The 18,568-nt window shown below is 36.8% G+C and overlaps 5 protein-coding genes and 1 non-coding gene across 7 annotated transcripts; 3 read left to right on the plus strand and 3 right to left on the minus strand.

Moving 5' to 3' along the window:
- Positions 1-2,484: 2,484 nt before the first annotated feature.
- LOC17886532 (probable DNA double-strand break repair Rad50 ATPase) lies at positions 2,485-4,379 on the plus strand. Of its 2 annotated transcripts, none has more exons than XM_006291887.2 (4): positions 2,485-2,962; positions 3,435-3,545; positions 3,800-3,880; positions 3,991-4,379. In XM_006291887.2, exons 1-4 carry the CDS (start codon positions 2,729-2,731, stop codon positions 4,069-4,071), a joined length of 507 nt encoding a protein of 168 aa, XP_006291949.1. In that variant the 5' UTR covers positions 2,485-2,728; the 3' UTR covers positions 4,072-4,379. The 2 variants fall into 2 exon arrangements, with proteins under 2 accessions (XP_006291949.1, XP_006291948.1); XM_006291886.2 differs by having other exon boundaries at positions 4,000-4,379.
- Positions 4,380-4,975: 596 nt separating this feature from the next.
- On the minus strand, positions 4,976-6,845 carry LOC17886402 (fructose-bisphosphate aldolase 8, cytosolic). Its single transcript, XM_006291207.2, has 3 exons — positions 6,734-6,845; positions 6,154-6,381; positions 4,976-6,068 (listed from the first exon to the last, which is right to left on the minus strand). The coding sequence occupies exons 1-3, from the start codon at positions 6,759-6,761 to the stop codon at positions 5,248-5,250; spliced, it is 1,077 nt and encodes a 358-aa protein (XP_006291269.2). The 5' UTR covers positions 6,762-6,845; the 3' UTR covers positions 4,976-5,247.
- A 1,191-nt stretch (positions 6,846-8,036) lies between these two features.
- On the minus strand, positions 8,037-11,158 carry LOC17886814 (delta(14)-sterol reductase). The gene is made up of 13 exons (XM_006291151.2): positions 10,986-11,158; positions 10,759-10,876; positions 10,611-10,681; positions 10,450-10,506; positions 10,242-10,333; positions 9,849-9,896; positions 9,577-9,697; positions 9,445-9,491; positions 9,274-9,355; positions 9,049-9,128; positions 8,854-8,973; positions 8,646-8,720; positions 8,037-8,389 (listed from the first exon to the last, which is right to left on the minus strand). The coding sequence occupies exons 1-13, from the start codon at positions 11,043-11,045 to the stop codon at positions 8,236-8,238; spliced, it is 1,125 nt and encodes a 374-aa protein (XP_006291213.2). The 5' UTR covers positions 11,046-11,158; the 3' UTR covers positions 8,037-8,235.
- A 969-nt stretch (positions 11,159-12,127) lies between these two features.
- On the plus strand, positions 12,128-14,438 carry LOC17886076 (CBS domain-containing protein CBSCBSPB3). Its single transcript, XM_006290777.2, has 2 exons — positions 12,128-12,271; positions 12,501-14,438. Exon 2 carries the CDS (start codon positions 12,574-12,576, stop codon positions 14,245-14,247), a length of 1,674 nt encoding a protein of 557 aa, XP_006290839.1. The 5' UTR covers positions 12,128-12,271; positions 12,501-12,573; the 3' UTR covers positions 14,248-14,438.
- Positions 14,439-14,893: 455 nt separating this feature from the next.
- TRNAL-UAA lies at positions 14,894-14,976 on the plus strand. The gene has a single exon. It is a non-coding gene; the product is annotated as a tRNA-Leu (tRNA).
- A 385-nt stretch (positions 14,977-15,361) lies between these two features.
- On the minus strand, positions 15,362-18,331 carry LOC17886426 (bifunctional enolase 2/transcriptional activator). Its single transcript, XM_006291074.2, has 13 exons — positions 18,189-18,331; positions 17,977-18,040; positions 17,755-17,819; positions 17,618-17,665; positions 17,405-17,491; positions 17,241-17,321; positions 16,936-17,118; positions 16,546-16,761; positions 16,260-16,454; positions 16,121-16,171; positions 15,889-16,029; positions 15,728-15,784; positions 15,362-15,630 (listed from the first exon to the last, which is right to left on the minus strand). Exons 1-13 carry the CDS (start codon positions 18,252-18,254, stop codon positions 15,550-15,552), a joined length of 1,335 nt encoding a protein of 444 aa, XP_006291136.1. The 5' UTR covers positions 18,255-18,331; the 3' UTR covers positions 15,362-15,549.
- Between the last annotated feature and the right edge of the window lie 237 nt (positions 18,332-18,568).

The following is an 18,568-nucleotide window of genomic DNA, read 5'->3' on the forward strand; positions in this document are numbered from 1 at the left end:
ACTTAACAAGCAAACGTCTAATGTTCCTTAATGGGCTTACGATATTCAATTTGGAATGATTCTTTATGGGCTTTTTTATATATTATATGTTAACCATTCCTGGAGGATTAGCTTTTGTTTTAAGGACCACAGTTAGATGGAACCTACCATGTCCATGAGAATGAGATGTCTCGCAATAGAGACCGTACATTTTGTCTGAGTATATTACCTAAGAATACACGTTCGGGGTCCTCCAACGGCCACCGGTTCTTCTCTGTAGCACTAATGAGTACTGATCAATCATCATGCCTTTTGTTTTAGGTAATCATCTCTATGCTTTCTTCATTTGGAACTTCATTTTTTTGTAATATATATTATTTTTCTAATTCTACTACATTCAACATTTAAAATTTCCGATCTGTAAAGTGTTTTCTGTTGACCTCACTGACTCATACAACATGTCCATGAATGAATGAAGAAGACATTAATTGTTGTATGTTAGAGTAACTTATGAAGTGAAACCGTACTCGATCGTTGCTTCGTTTCCAATCAAAACTTGACTCTTTTTAGTCTTTTATATTGATTGATGCATGTGTAAGTACTGAGATAAACAGAGAGTGCATGTAAGTTTGTTCGGATTAACTAGTATGCAATAGTGGTTGACAATCTAACCAACTTATAATAATCTCAACAAAACATTATGACGACTTCATGATATATACTTGAGATTTTGAGCAATCAAGACACATGAATGCTTTTTTGTTTTCTGACAATGTTCTATTAGAGAGAGAATCCGATCGTTGTAGACTGATGAGCAAAAGTTTAACGAATCACGGTTAAATCTTTCAAGTTCGAAATCTTTTGTAAAATTTGTATTGTTTGCTTTGAATGAATATTCCGTGACAAGATGGTGTCGACGGCAAAGCTCCCAAATAAATAAATAAATAGTTTAAAGAAGAGAAGAAGAAGGTAAGAGTTGGAAAGAAGTTGATCATTACTGTCTAAAACGCGTTTAGTCAGCTAGCTGCCTCGGTGCCTCTTCCTACCTTCTTATGCATACACCTTTATTTCTCCCATTCATTATTTCCCATTTTTCTAATTTGTGTTTAGATAATTATAAAATTTCTCATACGTACTGATAGATGAGACAGGATGTATTATAGATTCCATTTCTATTGTGCAAATGGATGAATCGCTGTGAGTTTGTAACTATGTGAAGTAAATGAATGAATGAAATATTCATTGTTAGGTATAGTTCATTTTTTTGCATATGGTTTGTTTCGTTTGTTCTCACAGTATCTACTATTTTTGTTCTATGAGAATGTCTCTTATAATTTTGTTTGCATCTTGAAGCTGTCTCCGGAGTCCGGAGTAAGTAAAAAGCTGATATATGTTTGTTGCTCATATCATATGATTGGGCACCTTTGGTTGGCATTTTGCTTTTCTGTTTATTTAATTTTAGCAAATATATACTCTTTAATATCTCTACTTTTCTAAAGCTGTTAGAGTTTTAAGTAGCATGCATATCAGATTATCGCAATTAGGAGAAAATAGAAAAAGTGTTAATTACGTACTGCAAATGGATAGTATATTTAGCTTGAAGAGTTAATATCAACTCTCAATCTCTCGTTATGTACACAGTACAAGTATAAACCAAATGTTTGTTTGTTTGTTTATCAACATGTATTATATATATACATCTCTGAGTTTAGATGATAGTATTCGTAACACAACAACGTCATTAGACATTATTATTATCGAGAGAGTTGATAGTAATTTAAAACATATCGGCTTTTGCTTTACAGCCGTCATCTTCTTTTTTTTCGAAAGATGGAGTCATTTTTAAAAATTCGAAGAGAACGCCAAGTGGCCATATCCCCCAAAATAAAATTAAAAACTATACAAAACACCAAAAAAAATTTTTGCATCTACTTAACCCCAATAAATGATACAACGCTTCAAAAACAAGAGAAAGACAACATTAAATGATTCCTGAAACTGACCGTTAACATATTAATGTCAAAACACCAGACGACAAAATCAATATTATTTCAGAATCTTTTATACTATAATTAAAATAAAATAAAGATTACTATAATAAACAAAGATTACTACTATATATATAATTATATACACAGTTTAATTAAGCAACCTTGTTAGTATATTCGCATCCAAAACGAAGCTGTAGCTAAATTTAAGGATTCAAATTCAAAAAAATTCCTCATATCAATATATAAATCTAACTACACTACACTCGCAAAATATCCAAACAAACATCCAAATATTTAGGATTAAACCAAATAATAACAATTCGAACAAAACTAAACTAAAAAACAGGAGAAAAAACAATCTGTAAACGACACGTAATTAAAGTATATTAAAATGTTTGTTGAGAAGTATACGAACTTAACGGATACGTAAAACAAAGTAAAATGATTATTAAATTTAAGATAAAAGAGAAAAGAACCAAAATATAAAAGAGTGAGAAGAAGAGGACAGAGAGAAGAAACCTTTTACCCACCACACACAAACAAACCCACTCAAGAAACTCTCTTATTAAAAACCAAACCTTTTCTTTTTGCTTAGTTTCATTCCCAAATCAGTAAAGATAGGTTTAATCGAAGACCCCCATCGGAATTCCACTGAGGAATTGCGTCAGTCTCGTTCTTGTTGCGGCTTGAGGAAGAAGAAGACTGGTTTCAGTGGTGACCAAGACAAGAACAAGGAGGGGGAAGTGGTGAAATCGAAGATGCAGACTACGACTACGGAACCTACACAGCCTCAGCCTCCGCAGCAGATGATGAGCTTGAGTTTTAGTAGTCAGATGTCTAAAGAAGACGAGGAGATGGCTCGTTCTGCTCTCTCTGCTTTCAGAGCTAAAGAGGATGAGATTGAGAAGAGGAAAATGGAGGTTCGTGAAAGGGTTAAGGCTCAGCTTGGTCGTGTCGAGGAAGAGACTCGTCGTCTTGCTAATATCCGCGAGGTTTGTTTTCTTTTCCTTTTTTTCAAACTTTCGAAGATCTCACATTTTTTTTTTCTTTTTCTGAGATTTTGAAGCTCAAATGGTTTGAAATTACACTCATGCAGTTTGTGTTGTGTCTGTATTTGCTGTGATTTGAATTTTTGGTGATGTTTCTGCAATTTTGGAAGTTTAGGGTTTTATAGATGTAAAAGTTGTAGATTTTGAACTCAGGGGATAGGCAAAATGGGAAATTTATTTTTTCCCTTTTGTATATCAACTTGGAATTCGAATTGGGTCATGAATTTATGATTGTAACCAGATAGTTTTGCATGTACTCAATTTGTTTTGCTCTTGAGTTAAATGAGTTTGTTGTAAATTTCTGAAGATTGGACATGAACATTTGCTTGCTGTAGTTGTTCTCTGAGTTCTGTTCTGTTCTCAGGGAACGGGTTTAACTTTGTGGAAATGATCGTGTTTTATTTATTTATTTCAGGAGCTTGAATCTATGGCAGATCCCATGAGGAAGGAAGTAAATTGGGTGCGTAAGAAGATTGATAGCGTCAACAAAGAACTCAAACCATTAGGATCTACAGTTCAAAAGAAGGTAATTTTACTTGTCAAGGGTAGTTGCTTTGGTGGTGGGTTCTTTGTTATATTATGTTTTGGTCTTTACCAAACTCAAAACTGAATCCCAAAATGTCAACTGAACAGGTTTTTGGGTTGTTATGTGTTGACAAAAGATTTGATATTGCAGGAGTCAATATTTTAAAGACTTTGTTTTGGTATTAGCTTCTTGATTCAATAAACAAAACCCCAAAGCTCATATTTTTGTTTGTGTTGATGATGACATGAAAACAGGAAAGGGAATACAAAGAAGCATTGGATTCATTCAATGAGAAGAACCGTGAGAAAGTTCAGCTCATCACCAAGCTAATGGAGGTTAGTTTCGAATCCTCGGTTATAATTATTTCGATGAACCGAGAGTGTTTTTTCACGTTTATTAACCTTAATGGTTTGTTATCTGTTTTCTTAAATTTCTCCCTGGGGAGATGGGACAGTTGGTTGGAGAAAGCGAGAAGCTGAGGTTGAAGAAGCTGGAGGAGCTAAGCAAGAGCATAGACACTGAGTAAAAGCTATCATCTCACAAGACAAGACCAACCAATTAAGGAACTAATCTGGTTTTAGGGTTATAATGGTTCTATTTGGTGTATTTACTTTATTTTTTTTTACATTTTGGAATGTTATCTTAAGTTTCTGGGTGTTTTAGTTTTTTTTTTCTATTTATTTGGCTATGATTTGTGGGTTTGATATGTAAAATTATGAAGGGTTTTCGTGTTTTTTTTATTAACCATTATTAGGGGGATAATGCTTCTTCGTAGAATGCTAAATGGTTTGTAAGTTTGATTTTTTTTTTTAATTCTCTTGTTTTTTTTTTGAATATTAATTTATTTATTAGTATAATTTTTAGCTTTATTTTAATTTCTTTTCCCCCCTAAACTATTTTTTGCTTTATGAAAAAGTAAAGCCTCTCGCCGTCGAGCTTTTTGAAATTGTCTAAGCAAATCATGACTCTTCCTTGACCCACAATAGATAGACGGATGAATTCTATTTTCCAATTATTGTATTTCATATACAAAATGTGAAATCTCTCCCTTAACTTTTGTATGAGAAAATGTAAAACAATATCTTTTGTAGATAACACTATTCCATCTTTTACTTAGTAATTTTCCTTTTTTTTTTGTATGATTATAAGTAGATTAGATTATTCTATCGAGCTGGTAAGATTCGATCCTACAAACACATCAATGTGCTAATCTATATACTAACAACTAGTATTTGGTAATACATGATCTGGAAAGCAAAATGCTTTTTACTATAATTTAGTGGAGAAGGAATTTTACACATATCCAAACAATATGCCCATTTCTATAGGCTGATTAGCATCGGCATTTGAATAATTAGAATGTAATCTCGAGATTTCAGGGACAGAAACAAGAATGAAAAGATACGTACATATTAGAGGCTAAATTAGTGGAGAATGAACATTTAACTGATTTTTTTCAAGTCCCCAAAAGAGGTATTTTCAGGTTCAACAGAAATAACCTCAAGTGGCTTTTTATTTGGGCGTGTTTTAAAAACACTCAATTCTAGAAAACACAACCCAAGCAAAATCAAAAAACACAAATCCAAAAGGAAAACTGAAGGAACACCTTTAATCCGATATTGTCAAAGTAGAAAAACGAAAAATCCCTAGAAATATATCCAGGAAGATGACAAAGGTCACAATCTCAAAGCATGGACGATGATCAATACTTGTAATCCTTCACGTGAAGGCTCTCTGCTGCTCCATCACCAAGCTTGGCGTCACCCTTGTAGGTTCCAAGAGTGGCTTCTGAGTTAGCCTTGCACCTCACATACAAAGCCTCTTGAGCTGCCTTGACATTCTCCTCTTTGCCTGCCCATGTCTTCAAGGTACTCTGCTGCAACGCACGTCCGAATGAGAAAGACAATGACCATGGCTTCTTGGTCTTCAACTGGTTCATTGCGTTCAAGTTCCTGGTAGCTTCTTCCTCGCTCTGTCCACCAGATAAGAAGACGATGGCTGGAACAGCTGCTGGGACGGTTCTCTGAAGGGCACGGACGGTGTGCTCGGCGATGACTTCAGGTGAAACCTTGGGGCTGTCTGACCCGGGTGTAACCATGTTAGGCTTCAAGAGGGTTCCCTCGAGCAAGACGTGGTGGTCACTTAGAGCCTTGTAGCAAGCTGCAAGAACACGCTCGGTCACGGCAGCACACTTCTGGATGTCATGGGATCCATCGACTAGGATCTCAGGCTCGACAATTGGTACAAGACCGTTCTCCTGGCAGATAACAGCGTATCTGGCTAATCCGTAAGCGTTCTCATGGATGGATAGCTCAGATGGCTCGTTCTCACCGATCTTGAGGACTGCACGCCACTTGGCGAAACGAGCACCAGCTTCGTAGTACTTCCTGCAACGGTCCCCAAGACCGTCAAGACCTTGAGTGGTGGTCTCACCGTTGGTTCCAGCAAGCTCAACGGTACCCTTGTCAACCTTGATACCGGGAAGAACTCCTCCTTCCTTCAAGATATCAACAAAAAGCTTGCCTGTACAAAGAATCACCATCATCAATAAGAAACAATTATAAACCACATACATAACAAACATAGAGAAGAATCACTAAATTTATACCATCGGAGCTCTTTTGGTAAAGAGTTTCCTCGAAGAGGATGACACCACTGAGGCATGGGAGGGCACCAGGGGCAGTGAAGAGAAGCTCACGAAGGTTACGTCTGTTGGTCTCAACGTTCTCGACGTTGATGCTAGCAAGACGCTTTCCGATGGTACCAGTGGACTCATCAGCGGCCAAAATACCTTTTCCAGGTGTGCCGATGTAGGCAGCGTTGGCGATCAACTCATCTGCATAGGTAAACACTCAAACAATCAATCACACCATAAGAGACAAAGGACAAAAAACTTCAGATCATGAATACTAGATCCGTTCGTTTATTAGATAACAGATCGATAAAATGAAGGAAAAAAAAATCCGAAGGACAGTAAAACTGATGAGAACGGAATCAGATCTACGCTAGTTTTTAGCCAGTATCATCGACAGATCTAATTCAACTCTCATAGAAAAGCTAAGCTCAAGAGTAAACCAGATCTAGACAATAATTAAATATGCTCAATATGAAGCAAAACAAGAGATCTAGAGCTTCTCAAGGATTACGAAAGACGAATCTAAAAAGCTAAATGGAGAAACAGAACTTACCGGCGAATTTGCTGGTGAAGGCAGACATGGTGGACGGAAAGATCGAGAAATTAGAGAGAAGAAGAAGAAGATGCGGAAGTAGGCAGACGAATGGTGGACCAGTAGAGAGAAAGGGGTTGGTTTTTATAGCTGCGGATGAAGTCTCTATTGGTTGGTGAAAATGTTAATTCAAGGGTCAGATCTTTGCATGTTCCCCAAGAAACAGCCTTATCAGCCGTTGGATCTTCACATGGTTTTTTTAGTGGTAGTTTTTGGCTAATCTCAATTCTACCCCTTAATAGCGTGTATTTGCAGCAAATTAGCTAGAGGGTAAGTTGGTAACTCTGGGTATTATTTAATGGAAAAGCATGACTTCGGCCTCGTTACGGCCCAAACCGTCATACGAATTATATAATTACATTCATTATTAATTTTATAATAATTTTTAATCAATATAAACACTTAATAGTTGACTACGAATCTGGTTAGAATATTCTTTTATGGAGAAATGTTATGTGTTTCTAGATTCACAGTAAAGTGTGACTTTGATATCTCCGAACATTATAGATCTGAGATTTAGATGGAGACACATAACCGAAAACAGCTGCGACTCTTCAAATCCATGAATCATCAAAAACTATCGAAATCCATGAATCATCAAAAACTATCCAAGTCTTTTTGCTTTATACCGACACATCATACATGATGTAGTCTAGAAGTTTTTTTTGTTATTGACATTTTGAAGTTTTAAAGGTGTCTTTTAGGATCTTCAAATGGTTTATTTGAAATCTATCTTTTTAGGTTCAACTTATTATTAAATGATACATCTTCAATTGTAACGAGTCTTTGACACGTATTTCAGCAATTTTAATAATGTGTATATAATATTTTTTAATAAAGCTCGTTGACAAATAAATTTTAAAAAACTCTAATAATCTACTATAAGTAAAATACGATTATAAATGGAAACCACTGTTATGATATTCGATCCCCTAATATTTTGAGGGAAAAAATGATATATGATAGGGAAATACATTATTTGAAGAAGAAAATAGGGGAAAAAGGGAAACAAAACCCTTTATTTACAACAAACAAAAAGGAAAGACATATACCAAAAACAAAGAATATACATATATTTCAAACTTTGTAATTGTCAATTTCTATTTTTGTTATTTTTTTCCATTTACTCCAATAAACATATTCAGCACCATTCAACATCAATTTGTTCCTTTATTAGTAATTTTCCTTTTCCATCACGACATTTAACATCAAACAAATTGTTTTTTGTTTTTGTTTTGTTGAGGTGATTAAAACATCCCAGTAATAAAAATCAGAAAATGCTGCTATCGATGCGAAGTACAACAAAGGACTGGAGTAGAATTCTCAAACGTGTACACTTGAAAGTATTAATCAAGCATTGCTAAAAGGCCATAATGGGATCTTCTCATGTCAAATTGAAAACAAGATGATGAAAAAATAAGACACAAGAGCATGAATCTGAAAGTATTCGTGACTTGGCACATCTAATAAACATAAGGAAGTATTCTCCACGGGACAAGTCTAAGATACTCTGCCCAGATCTCTTTGTACTTCTCTGCACATCTAACCTCATCTCTTCGTTCTCTCCATATCAACAGTATCAGAAGATATATTGGGTAGAAATATGGCACTGGAGAACTGATAATATACAAAAGACAGCATCATACAAACAGCTTTGGAAAAAATGAACTTGAAAGCTTTGGAACAGTTCAAATGGTTGTCTTAAAAGTAAGAGAGTCCTAGACATTTATCAATCAATTATATCAGGTTTAAGATGAACATCTTTAATCTTGTAGCCCAATTGGTGTTTCTCAACGTTAAAATATTATGATATTGGTATTAGTTTATACATCACTTTGGTAGTTGTAAGATGAGCTCAAGCAGAAGAAGTTACCTTATTCCACAGGGCAAACTGAAGGAGAGAGCGAGCATCAAGTCCCCAAGATAATTACAGTGCCTTGCAATTCCCCTGTAATATATAAAAAAAAGAGCACCTATGTTATCAAACACGTTTTGTTGCGCAACTTTCACAACATGATGAACAATCAAAGACAGAAGGCGAAATCAAACAAAGAAACAAGAGAACGATAAAGAGATGATACCAATAGCCTGAAGCCAGTAACTTTCCACCAACTACCACTGGAGGCTTGCCCCATATAGGTGTTTTTGGGTTCTTCTTAAAGATATGTTTTTGTTTGTTAGCCCCTCGAAAAACCAAGTACCTGCCAAAAAAGAACTTGTAAGTTTCTTAGTGTACTTTTTAAGAATGTAAAATAACCCAATGACTCAGAACTTACCCTATCACGAAGACAAGGCAATTGGCTACAATAGCAGGAACTGTTAGTTCTACTTTGTTGTTGTGCAACAACCACCAGCCCTGTACCAGAGAGAAGATAATCCAGTCACAGAGTGATCAAGCATTTAAGAACGATATTATTCCGAGAATAACTGTAACGTGCCAAAAAGATACAGTCAATGAGAAAAATTATGTTTTGTTTGTGTTCAAGCTCACAGTTACATGCCTGAATGCTAAAAGTGAAAGGAATCCACAAGAGATCTCCAAAGACTAACATGAAGCCCAGTCTCTCTGCAATTATATCCCATCTGAAAAGAGTATATTCAAAGCAATTGTAATAATGGAAATGATCATATTTGGTAAGGCAAATGTGTTTCCACAACATCCATGAACTTACGTAGAGGTCATGTATTCTTCATGAACAAAGTAGTCCAATATATATAACTGCAATTACAAAAATTAATCAAAACTAACAAACACAGATGATCAGAACTTCATGAAGCAGGGGTGTAAGTAAACCCAAATTTACCGCACAGAAGATCTGGTAAAGAATCATCGACTGACTCAGTGAATCATCCTGCACACTTTTCGCCAAAATAGAGAGATTGATAAGCAGCCATCCCATCATCCCGGCTCTGACAAAGAAAAACCTACACAAAGAATAATTCCCATCATCATAAACATGCATAACTGTAGATAGTATCATTAAACTGCTACTTGATATGTGTACTGAGCAAACTGAAGCATTTGATGCAGCAGCCGCGGATGACAAATAGAAGAAAAAACAGAAAGATGGATTACTTGAGATCGATGCTCAGAAACTGAGGATTCAGCTGTATTCCAAACCACCTATCACATGTAACAAACTAGATGAGAAAAATTGAAGCTGTCGTTTGGAAGAAGCAAGTAAAGACAGAACCCAGAACTTTAAGTTTCGGTAGAAAAGTTGAAAAGTTAAGTCACTGCTGTTGATAGAACTAATGTGGAAGCTACAACCGTTTGAGGAGAAACTACTCAACACTCTAGGACTTCTACAGAATCATCCTGACCAAATAGTTGTCTCAAACTCTACATAGTACCAGAGTACATATTCTTACTTAGCTTTGCTCGGGCAGGAGTCAGAATCTATAACTTAAAAACAACGGTTTATGGGACAAGAAAGTAGTACATATCCAAAATGCATTATGCCAGTACCAGTCATGTACAAGATTTCCTGAGACATGAGGCTTTAGGGAAGAACTCTTATCCGAGGAACTTCGCCCAGTAATATACAATGCTAATGTCACCTGACAATATTACGAAAAAACATGGAGCTTACACACTACACACTAAAAGCAAATCTGATCCTTTGGTAAATAAGACTAAAATCAAGACAATCTAACATTACGATTGATCATCTTACCAAAACACAGAGAATAAAAGTAGCTGAGAGTAACTCAAGTCCTCTATCCGCAACCACCTGCAAAACATCTCAGTGGTATGAATTCAAGAAAGCAATTGCAATCTTAACTCACTCATTCGGATTCATACAACACACAATTTCAATCTCGGTACTACACTTACAAGAGGTGATACAATGCCAAGTTTTGCACAGATTCCCAAAATAGCGACCAACAGTGTTAACGCCAATAGACCTGTTTTTAGGGGAATTAAGAAAAAGAATTGATAATAAAAGTTTTTATAGAGTGACTAAATATGAAATCAAATTAACCATTGCATCGGTAACGAAGTTGAGAGCCATCTGATAAAAGTGCGCCGCGAATAACTTTCCCAGGGAGAATTTCTCCGGCGACGGCCAAGTAAACGAAGTAAAACACCAGCACATAAACCTAAAATCTCGGAACGAAAAGTAAACAGAAATCGATCAAAATCGAAACAGAAAAAAATCACAAGAAGAAATTGCGACATTGAGACCAAAAAACTAAAGAGACAGCTCACAGATTGAAATGAAGGAATAAGAGATGATAGAAGAACACCGAGATCCATATCTAGGAGCATTAGTAGAAGAAGAAGGATATCAAAGTAGAAGATGAAGCATTCGAAATCGTTTGTATCGCCCTTGTTAATTTCAATTTTTTTTTTAAGTGGGAAGCTCGTGGACGACGACTCTGTTGAGCTCACTTGTGTGATTCAGGAAAAATTAGCAAAAAGAACCCTTACACTCTTCGTTTATTACGAATAAAGCATAAAACTAATAAATATCGAGAACCAAACCCGAACTGAACCCAAAGTCTAATATGGGCTGGCCTGGCCCGTCTCGATATATGGAGTCCATGGCCCTGATTGTTTCACCGAAATTTAATTTTACTTCTACACTATTCGTCTTTGCAATTTGATGATTGAATATCATATCGTTTCTGCAACTTCCAAATGTGTGCCAAAGAAGCCAAACAAAGAAAAGAAGAGCTCGCTGATGAGAGTCCTAGCTTATACTTTACAGTTAAGGGATGCCAACGAATTCTCTCATTTTTATTTCTTTAAAGATTACCAAAGGATGGACATTATGCATCACGTAAAAATTCTTTTTTATAGAAAAAAACTAAAGTGGATATATTATATACTTTGTGAATTGCGAAACGAGTTAAAATCAGTTTTTGCAATACTGTATACCTTTAAACGTACATAGAAAATCTTCACATATCAAATTTCACCCTGTTTTTATATTTTTCTTTTTCCAAAATTGGTTTGTGTGTTTTGGTAAGCCAGTTTTCCTGCAGAGAAGCAAGTTGCGTGCATTATATGCAAATTTGTCAATTATTTTTGTATTTTCTTTTATTATTTGAATTTTGAACTTCTTTTTTTTCGTGTAACCCACATAAATCTCTTTATTTGGACATTTTCGATGATAAATTTTGTATTTATATCCGCCATTAACTCTTTTAGATTACACACAAGAGATAAATCCAACTTGTTGGTGATTCAAAATTTCATACTTTTAAAAAGGAAAGAAAGGGTAGATATGGACATTTATCAGACAACATTTAATTCCCGGTTCTTTCGTTTGGTTTTACTTTTACGGATCTGTTATATATCAACACATTAAAAAAATATTTACATTTTTCGGAAGTCGTCCATTTATAAAAAAGGAAAGACGAAGAGGGAGGTGAGGCGAACCACCACACACACGGAATCAAAGAACAGCCAATGAAAACTTGATAAATGGCTTCACACAATTGTTAAGAGCCGTTTGCTGAGTGCTCCAGATAGGAAGGTTGAAGAACAAGGTAAACCCTAAAATCATAATCTTCTACTAGGTTTTTCGAGTTTTATCATTTCTCTTTCGAATCTTTTTTTCCGACCGTCGATGCTTTTTTTTTCTTTCTTTCCCGTGTATGTGCGTCCGAGTCTCAGAACAAATCGTGTTTATTGTCAAATTGGGTTTTACTCAGATTTGTGCTTAAATACAGATTTTTATGTTATTTGAATTTTAAAGGTTGGATTTTTCATTTGCAGAGACGAGTTAAATTTCTAAAGGAATCATTTTTGACGGATTCAGAGATCTCAGAAAAGCCTAGATTGATCGAATATGAGTACTCAAGCGACGGGTCTGTCTTCAACATCAGGGAGAAGAAGCACTTCTTCGAGTGTTCGCAGAGGACCACCACCTTCCAAAAAGCCAGTTCAATCAGAGAACGGAAGCGTTAATGGAACCACCTCAAAACCCAATTCACCTCCCCCTCAACCTCAATCTCAACCTCCTTCTAACGGAGAGAGAACTGTGAAGAAACTTCGTTTATCGAAAGCTCTTACTATTCCTGAAGGAACCACTGTTTTTGATGCTTGTCGAAGGATGGCTGCTCGTCGTGTTGATGCTTGTTTGTTGACTGATTCAAGTGCGCTTCTCTCCGGGATTGTTACTGATAAAGATGTAGCTACAAGAGTGATTGCTGAAGGGTTGAGACCGGATCAAACTTTGGTCTCTAAGGTTATGACCAGGAATCCTATTTTTGTCACTTCTGATTCGTTGGCGCTTGAGGCTCTTCAGAAGATGGTTCAAGGGAAATTTAGGCACTTGCCTGTTGTAGAGAATGGTGAAGTCATTGCTTTGTTGGATATTACAAAGTGTCTATATGATGCTATTTCTAGGATGGAGAAAGCTGCAGAGCAAGGCAGTGCTTTAGCAGCTGCAGTGGAAGGTGTAGAGAAGCAATGGGGAAGCGGGTATTCTGCGCCATATGCTTTCATTGAAACCTTGAGGGAGAGAATGTTTAAGCCCGCCTTGTCAACGATCATCACTGATAATTCAAAGGTTGCACTTGTAGCACCATCAGATCCTGTTTATGTTGCTGCCAAAAAGATGCGGGATTTGCGGGTTAACTCTGTAATCATTTCCATGGGGAACAAAATCCATGGAATCTTGACTTCAAAAGACATTCTGATGCGAGTGGTGGCACAGAATTTATCTCCTGAACTGACTCTTGTCGAGAAGGTAATGACACCGAATCCAGAATGTGCATCGCTGGAGACAACGATTCTGGATGCGTTGCATATAATGCATGATGGGAAGTTTCTACATCTTCCTATTATTGATAAAGACGGATCCGCTGCAGCTTGTGTAGATGTTCTTCAGATTACTCACGCTGCTATTTCAATGGTCGAGAATAGCTCTGGAGCTGTGAATGATATGGCGAACACGATGATGCAGAAATTCTGGGATTCAGCTCTTGCTTTAGAGCCGCCTGATGATTCTGATACTCAAAGCGAAATGTCGGCAATGATGCAACAGTCAGATATCGGGAAGCTCAGTTCTTACCCATCTCTAGGACTCGGGAACTCGTTTTCATTCAAATTCGAAGACCTTAAGGGCCGTGTACATCGGTTTACTTCCGCAGCTGAAAACCTCGAAGAGCTGATGGGTATTGTGATGCAAAGAATTGGCAGCGACAACAACAATGTGGAACAACGGCCTCAGATTATATATGAGGACGATGAAGGTGATAAGGTTTTGATTACATCGGATAGCGATTTGGTTGGTGCTGTTACTCTTGCTAGATCTACAGGACAAAAGGTTTTGAGGCTGCATCTGGACTTCACTGAGTCAACAAGGAGCTTGAGCTCAGAAACCACGCAACTCAAGAAAGCGGATTCTCGAGATAGAGGAAGTGGATTGGTTTCATGGCGTGGTGGTGTGGTGGTTACAGGAGCTGTTGCCCTAACAAGCGTAGCCGTAGTTGTTTACTTGAAACGTTCAAACAACTGAATTTTGCTCAAGCAAACTGTTTGGGAGGCAAAAAAAAAGAAAACTCTTTTTGCTCTCTTTTGACAAGTTTTATACACGTTGTCTCATTTGTCTTTTGTGGTTTACATTGTTTTGCTGATGCAAAAAAACAAAATTTATTTCCCTAAGATATTTAAAGTAATGGGAAACACTCTATGAAGAAGAATATTACATTTGACAGAGTTTTATGATAAAACCTCTGAGACTGACAAAATAAATTCAGGGTGTTGAACTGCAATTTCTGGTATTTTATCTAGTTGAAGATATGTAATTGCATTGTTCTTGTGGATGTGTTTGTGACATACTGTTACTTAACCAGAGAGATTGTTGTGTGGATATGAGAAAAGAGAGAGAGAGAGAGGAACATATGGAGGAAAACAGAAGTGTTATCTATCTATCAATGTCATGTTGATTTTGTGGTTATTAACAATATTTTGAGTCGTAGCTACAAGCCTACAAATACTACTTGGGATTTGTGGATATGGAGCGTGTAGTGTAGTTAGATTTGCATACTAAGCAAAACCAACAAAGAAGAAATCGCAATCTGAACATGAGGGACGTTGAGGTTGTTTACTTTATTTTATCATGTTTAATAATAATATATAAAAGTGAATTAGACAACAGCAATGCAGGTTTGCCCGAGAGGTTAAGGGGGAAGACTTAAGTTCTTCTGCACATAAGTGCGCGTGGGTTCGAACCCCACAGCCTGCATTTTTTTAGTTTAGTATAATTTCCTTTTCAGCAATTAATTATGTTACAGTTGTCTCTTAGCACAGCATCAAGACTCATCAGTGCGGATGGGATATAAGATATGAGGAAATAAGATTTGTATTTAAGTTTTGGTGTATGTTTTGAGGCTTTGTATTACTTAGCATTTGTTACCTAGGAAGTTGAGATTCATCAATCATCACATTTTATTTCTCAAACTTACCCAAGTTTCTACCTAAATCAAAATTATGGACTCTATGATTTACGTTAGATTGTGCAATCGACTTGTTTGGAAACATATATGCATTAAAAGAGCCATGTGAATCTCGTAGATGTTAAATAATAATTGGAGATAGCAGAAAAGAGGCAGAAGAAGAATCACATGAGATAACAAACACAAAAGGCACTAACATTATAAAGTAGTTGTCCTTTGAATTGGCAGAGTTCACATGAAACCCAACTAAACTTAAAAGCAGAACAGGTTCAACTAAAATACTGATCCTTTATTTAGCTTTACCCTAAAATCTCAAATATTAATCAAACTCGATCTCAGCTTTGTTCAAGACTCTGTCTCTCTTAGTATGGCTCGACGGGCTTGCGGAAGTTGGCTCCTGCATATACTGCCTCTGCTCCAAGCTCTTCTTCAATTCGTAATAGCTACATTCATTATATCACAAACATTAATATTCGAATAATTCTGTGTAGTGCATGTTCGTTTATCAATCAATTAAAACAAAACTTGTTGATATTAAACCTGGTTGTATTTGGCAAGACGCTCTGATCTGCATGGAGCTCCGGTCTTGATTTGCCCCTGTTATGTTAACAACAATACGAAGACACTCAATATCATGATATGATATAAACAATAATAAAACTGAAATACTTGTTGAATATCATTGTAAGGTTTTGACTTACGGTTGACAAACCGACGGATAAGTCAGCAATGAAGGTGTCCTCGGTCTCTCCACTACGGTGGCTGGCCATCACTCCCCAACCAGCTCTCTTTGACATCTTAACTGCCTCAATACTCTCAGTCACAGATCCAATTTGGTTAACCTGTTTTTTTCATGCACAAGGAATTTGGTTAACCAATTTACTAACAATATTCCAAATGAAGTCAAGAGTCCTTTGTGGGTGAGGATGTTACCTTCAAAAGAAGTGCATTGCAAGACTTTTCATTGATTGCCTTCTCAACCCTCTGCTTACGTATAAGAGTGTTAGAGAGATGAACATGTTAAGTAATATAAAGAAAGGTTTAAGGAAACGCTTGATTAACAATGGAAGACCTTGGGGTTGGTGACCAACAGATCATCACCGACTATTTGAACTTTCTCGCCACACTCAGCTGTCATTTTAGCGTAGTGCTCCCAGTCGTCTTGGTCAAATGGGTCTTCAATGGAGACAATAGGGTACTCTGAAACGAATGACTTGTACAGGTCCTTTAGAGCATCTCCAGAGATCTTCTGAGAACCATCGTTGTTCTGCAAATACAAAAACAGAGCAGGGGCTAAGATATTGGGAGCATTATTCTTAATCTCTTCACAAGGATGTTTCATGAAATTAAAAGAAGACCTCTTCTTTGAAGTTCAAGTCGTATTTCTTGTCTGATGAGTAAAACTCGGATGCAGCGACGTCCATTCCAATGACAACCTTGCCAATGTATCCAGCCTTCTCGATGGCAGTCTTGAGCAGTTCAAGACCTTCCTTGTTCTCTTGAATGTTTGGTGCAAAGCCACCTTCATCACCAACGTTTGTTGCATCCTGGCCGTACTTCTTCTTAATCACAGACTGTGAGAGCAAGAAAAGTGAATTAGTCACTTAAAAGAAATGTGAGACAAGTCATGTTAACCCCAAGGAATCAATCAGTATAAGGAGTATCTACAAAAACATGTTATTTGACTTTAAATCATATTTCACCATAAACCGAGTTATGAAAAACACCAAAATGATTCTATGATTTACCTTCAAGTTGTGGTAGACTTCCACACCCATTTTCATGGCTTCCTTGAAAGATGAAGCTCCAACAGGGAGAATCATGAACTCTTGCATTGCAAGCTTGTTTCCTGCATGGGATCCACCATTGATGACATTGAAGGCAGGAACTGGCAGCACAATCTTCGGGTTACCAGCAAGATTGGCAATGTGCTACACAAAGACACAAACAAGAGCAAAAGAATTGAAATGATGATGTAACTTTAAAAAATGGAAATGTTTTGTTTTGTGGTAACGGTTACAAGAGTCGAGCTATTAGTGCAAGAGGATCAAACCTTGTAGAGAGGAATTCCATTAACAACAGCGCCAGCCTTGCAGACGGCAAGAGAAACAGCGAGAATTGCATTGGCTCCAAGCTGTAAAGCAAACACAAGAAGCAGGCTAGTTAAGATCATCTGTCAATGATCTCAAATGAATCCACAAAAACTCTAAAAAGGACCTTTTGCTTGCACCAGCCCCACTCATTTTGGGTACCATCAAGTTCGTGAACCATGTAGTTGTCAATAGCAGTCTGCTGAGTTGGGTCCTGCAACATGCAAACAAAAAATAAAACACAAACCTTGAGAAATGTGAATCACATACTATCTATTGACATAACACATAACAAAAAGAACTTTAGATACTCTTCAAGGGTTTTAACAGGGGGCTTTACCTTGCCAATCAATGCTGGGCCAATGATTGAGTTAACATTACCAACAGCCTATAGACAGACACCAATAAGAAAAACATGTCATTCACATAAACATTTGTTCTGTTCAAAAACCAATACACAGTAACACACTCTCCCACCTTTGAGACACCTTTCCCAAGGTAGTCTGATCCTCCATCCCTCAGCTCAAGAGCCTCGTAGATTCCTAATGGAATAGTTTACAATCAAGAATTAACAGATCCAAAACATAAGCCAAAAGAAACAAATAACAGTGAATTTTATCTGATAAGCAGGTCATACATTTTTTCAAGAGAGAATAAACATAAAAACAGAGGAAGGGGGAAAACGAAAAAACAGCATACCAGTGGAAGCACCACTAGGAACAGCAGCTGTGACCTTAACACCGGTAGATGTGTGGACATCGACCTAAAATATCGACAGATGAATCATGGGATCAATTTAAAATAGAAAGATTAAAACCAATCCAATCCGAGAAAAAAAAATCGATTAAAGTTAAAAGTAACGATCGGAAAGAGTGAAACGTTTACTCGAAGGAAGATAAGAAGAAACAAACCTCGACGGTAGGGTTTCCACGGCTATCGAAGATCTGCCTAGCTTTCACGGCAGTGATACTGGCCATTGTTTGATTAGATCGTAACGAAAGAGTTTAAAAAACTTTTGCTGAAGAAACACTCGTCGAAGCTTTGTATAACAGTGATGTGATTCTTAGGCTTTACCTTCGCAAATATATATAGCCGTCGTGATTAAAACTAGTACAGTATTATGATCTAATAGTGGCAGTACGAACTTAAAAAGAAATGGAAAACGTTAAAACGATGCGTTGCACGCCTTTTGCAGATGACCAAAAGGTTTCCATATTTTTGTTGCTCTTCCAGTAATGTCCAAGTAATTAGGTAATTAGGTCAACACTAGAACAAGTAATTAACTAAGAAG

The sequence above is a fragment of the Capsella rubella genome, unplaced genomic scaffold (assembly GCF_000375325.1).
Source record: "Capsella rubella cultivar Monte Gargano unplaced genomic scaffold, Caprub1_0 scaffold_5, whole genome shotgun sequence".
Lineage (NCBI taxonomy): Eukaryota > Viridiplantae > Streptophyta > Magnoliopsida > Brassicales > Brassicaceae > Capsella > Capsella rubella.

Bases quoted from the DNA above. Each gene is read 5' to 3' on its own strand.
- LOC17886814 (XM_006291151.2), bottom strand. From the start codon at position 11,045: ATGCTCCTAGATATGGATCTCGGTGTTCTTCTATCATCTCTTATTCCT. The intron at 10,877-10,985 runs GTGAGCTGTCTC...CCGAGATTTTAG, and splicing joins TTATTCCTTCATTTCAATCT to GTTTATGTGCTGGTGTTTTA. The intron at 8,721-8,853 runs GTATCATCTCTT...TATATATTACAG, and splicing joins TTACTGGCTTCAGGCTATTG to GGGAATTGCAAGGCACTGTA.
- LOC17886402 (XM_006291207.2), bottom strand. From the start codon at position 6,761: ATGTCTGCCTTCACCAGCAAATTCGCCG. The intron at 6,382-6,733 runs GTAAGTTCTGTT...TTACCTATGCAG, and splicing joins CTTCACCAGCAAATTCGCCG to ATGAGTTGATCGCCAACGCT. The intron at 6,069-6,153 runs GTATAAATTTAG...TTCTTTGTACAG, and splicing joins TTACCAAAAGAGCTCCGATG to GCAAGCTTTTTGTTGATATC.
- LOC17886076 (XM_006290777.2), top strand. From the start codon at position 12,574: ATGAGTACTCAAGCGACGGGTCTGTCTTCAACATCAGGGAGAAGAAGC.
- LOC17886426 (XM_006291074.2), bottom strand. From the start codon at position 18,254: ATGGCCAGTATCACTGCCGTGAAAGCTAGGCAGATCTTCGATAGCCGT. The intron at 17,322-17,404 runs GTCCTTTTTAGA...TTTGCTTTACAG, and splicing joins GGGGCTGGTGCAAGCAAAAG to CTTGGAGCCAATGCAATTCT. The intron at 16,172-16,259 runs GTCTTCCATTGT...ATACGTAAGCAG, and splicing joins TGTTGGTCACCAACCCCAAG to AGGGTTGAGAAGGCAATCAA.
- LOC17886532 (XM_006291887.2), top strand. From the start codon at position 2,729: ATGCAGACTACGACTACGGAACCTACACAGCCTCAGCCTCCGCAGCAG. The intron at 2,963-3,434 runs GTTTGTTTTCTT...TATTTATTTCAG, and splicing joins GTCTTGCTAATATCCGCGAG to GAGCTTGAATCTATGGCAGA. The intron at 3,546-3,799 runs GTAATTTTACTT...ACATGAAAACAG, and splicing joins GATCTACAGTTCAAAAGAAG to GAAAGGGAATACAAAGAAGC.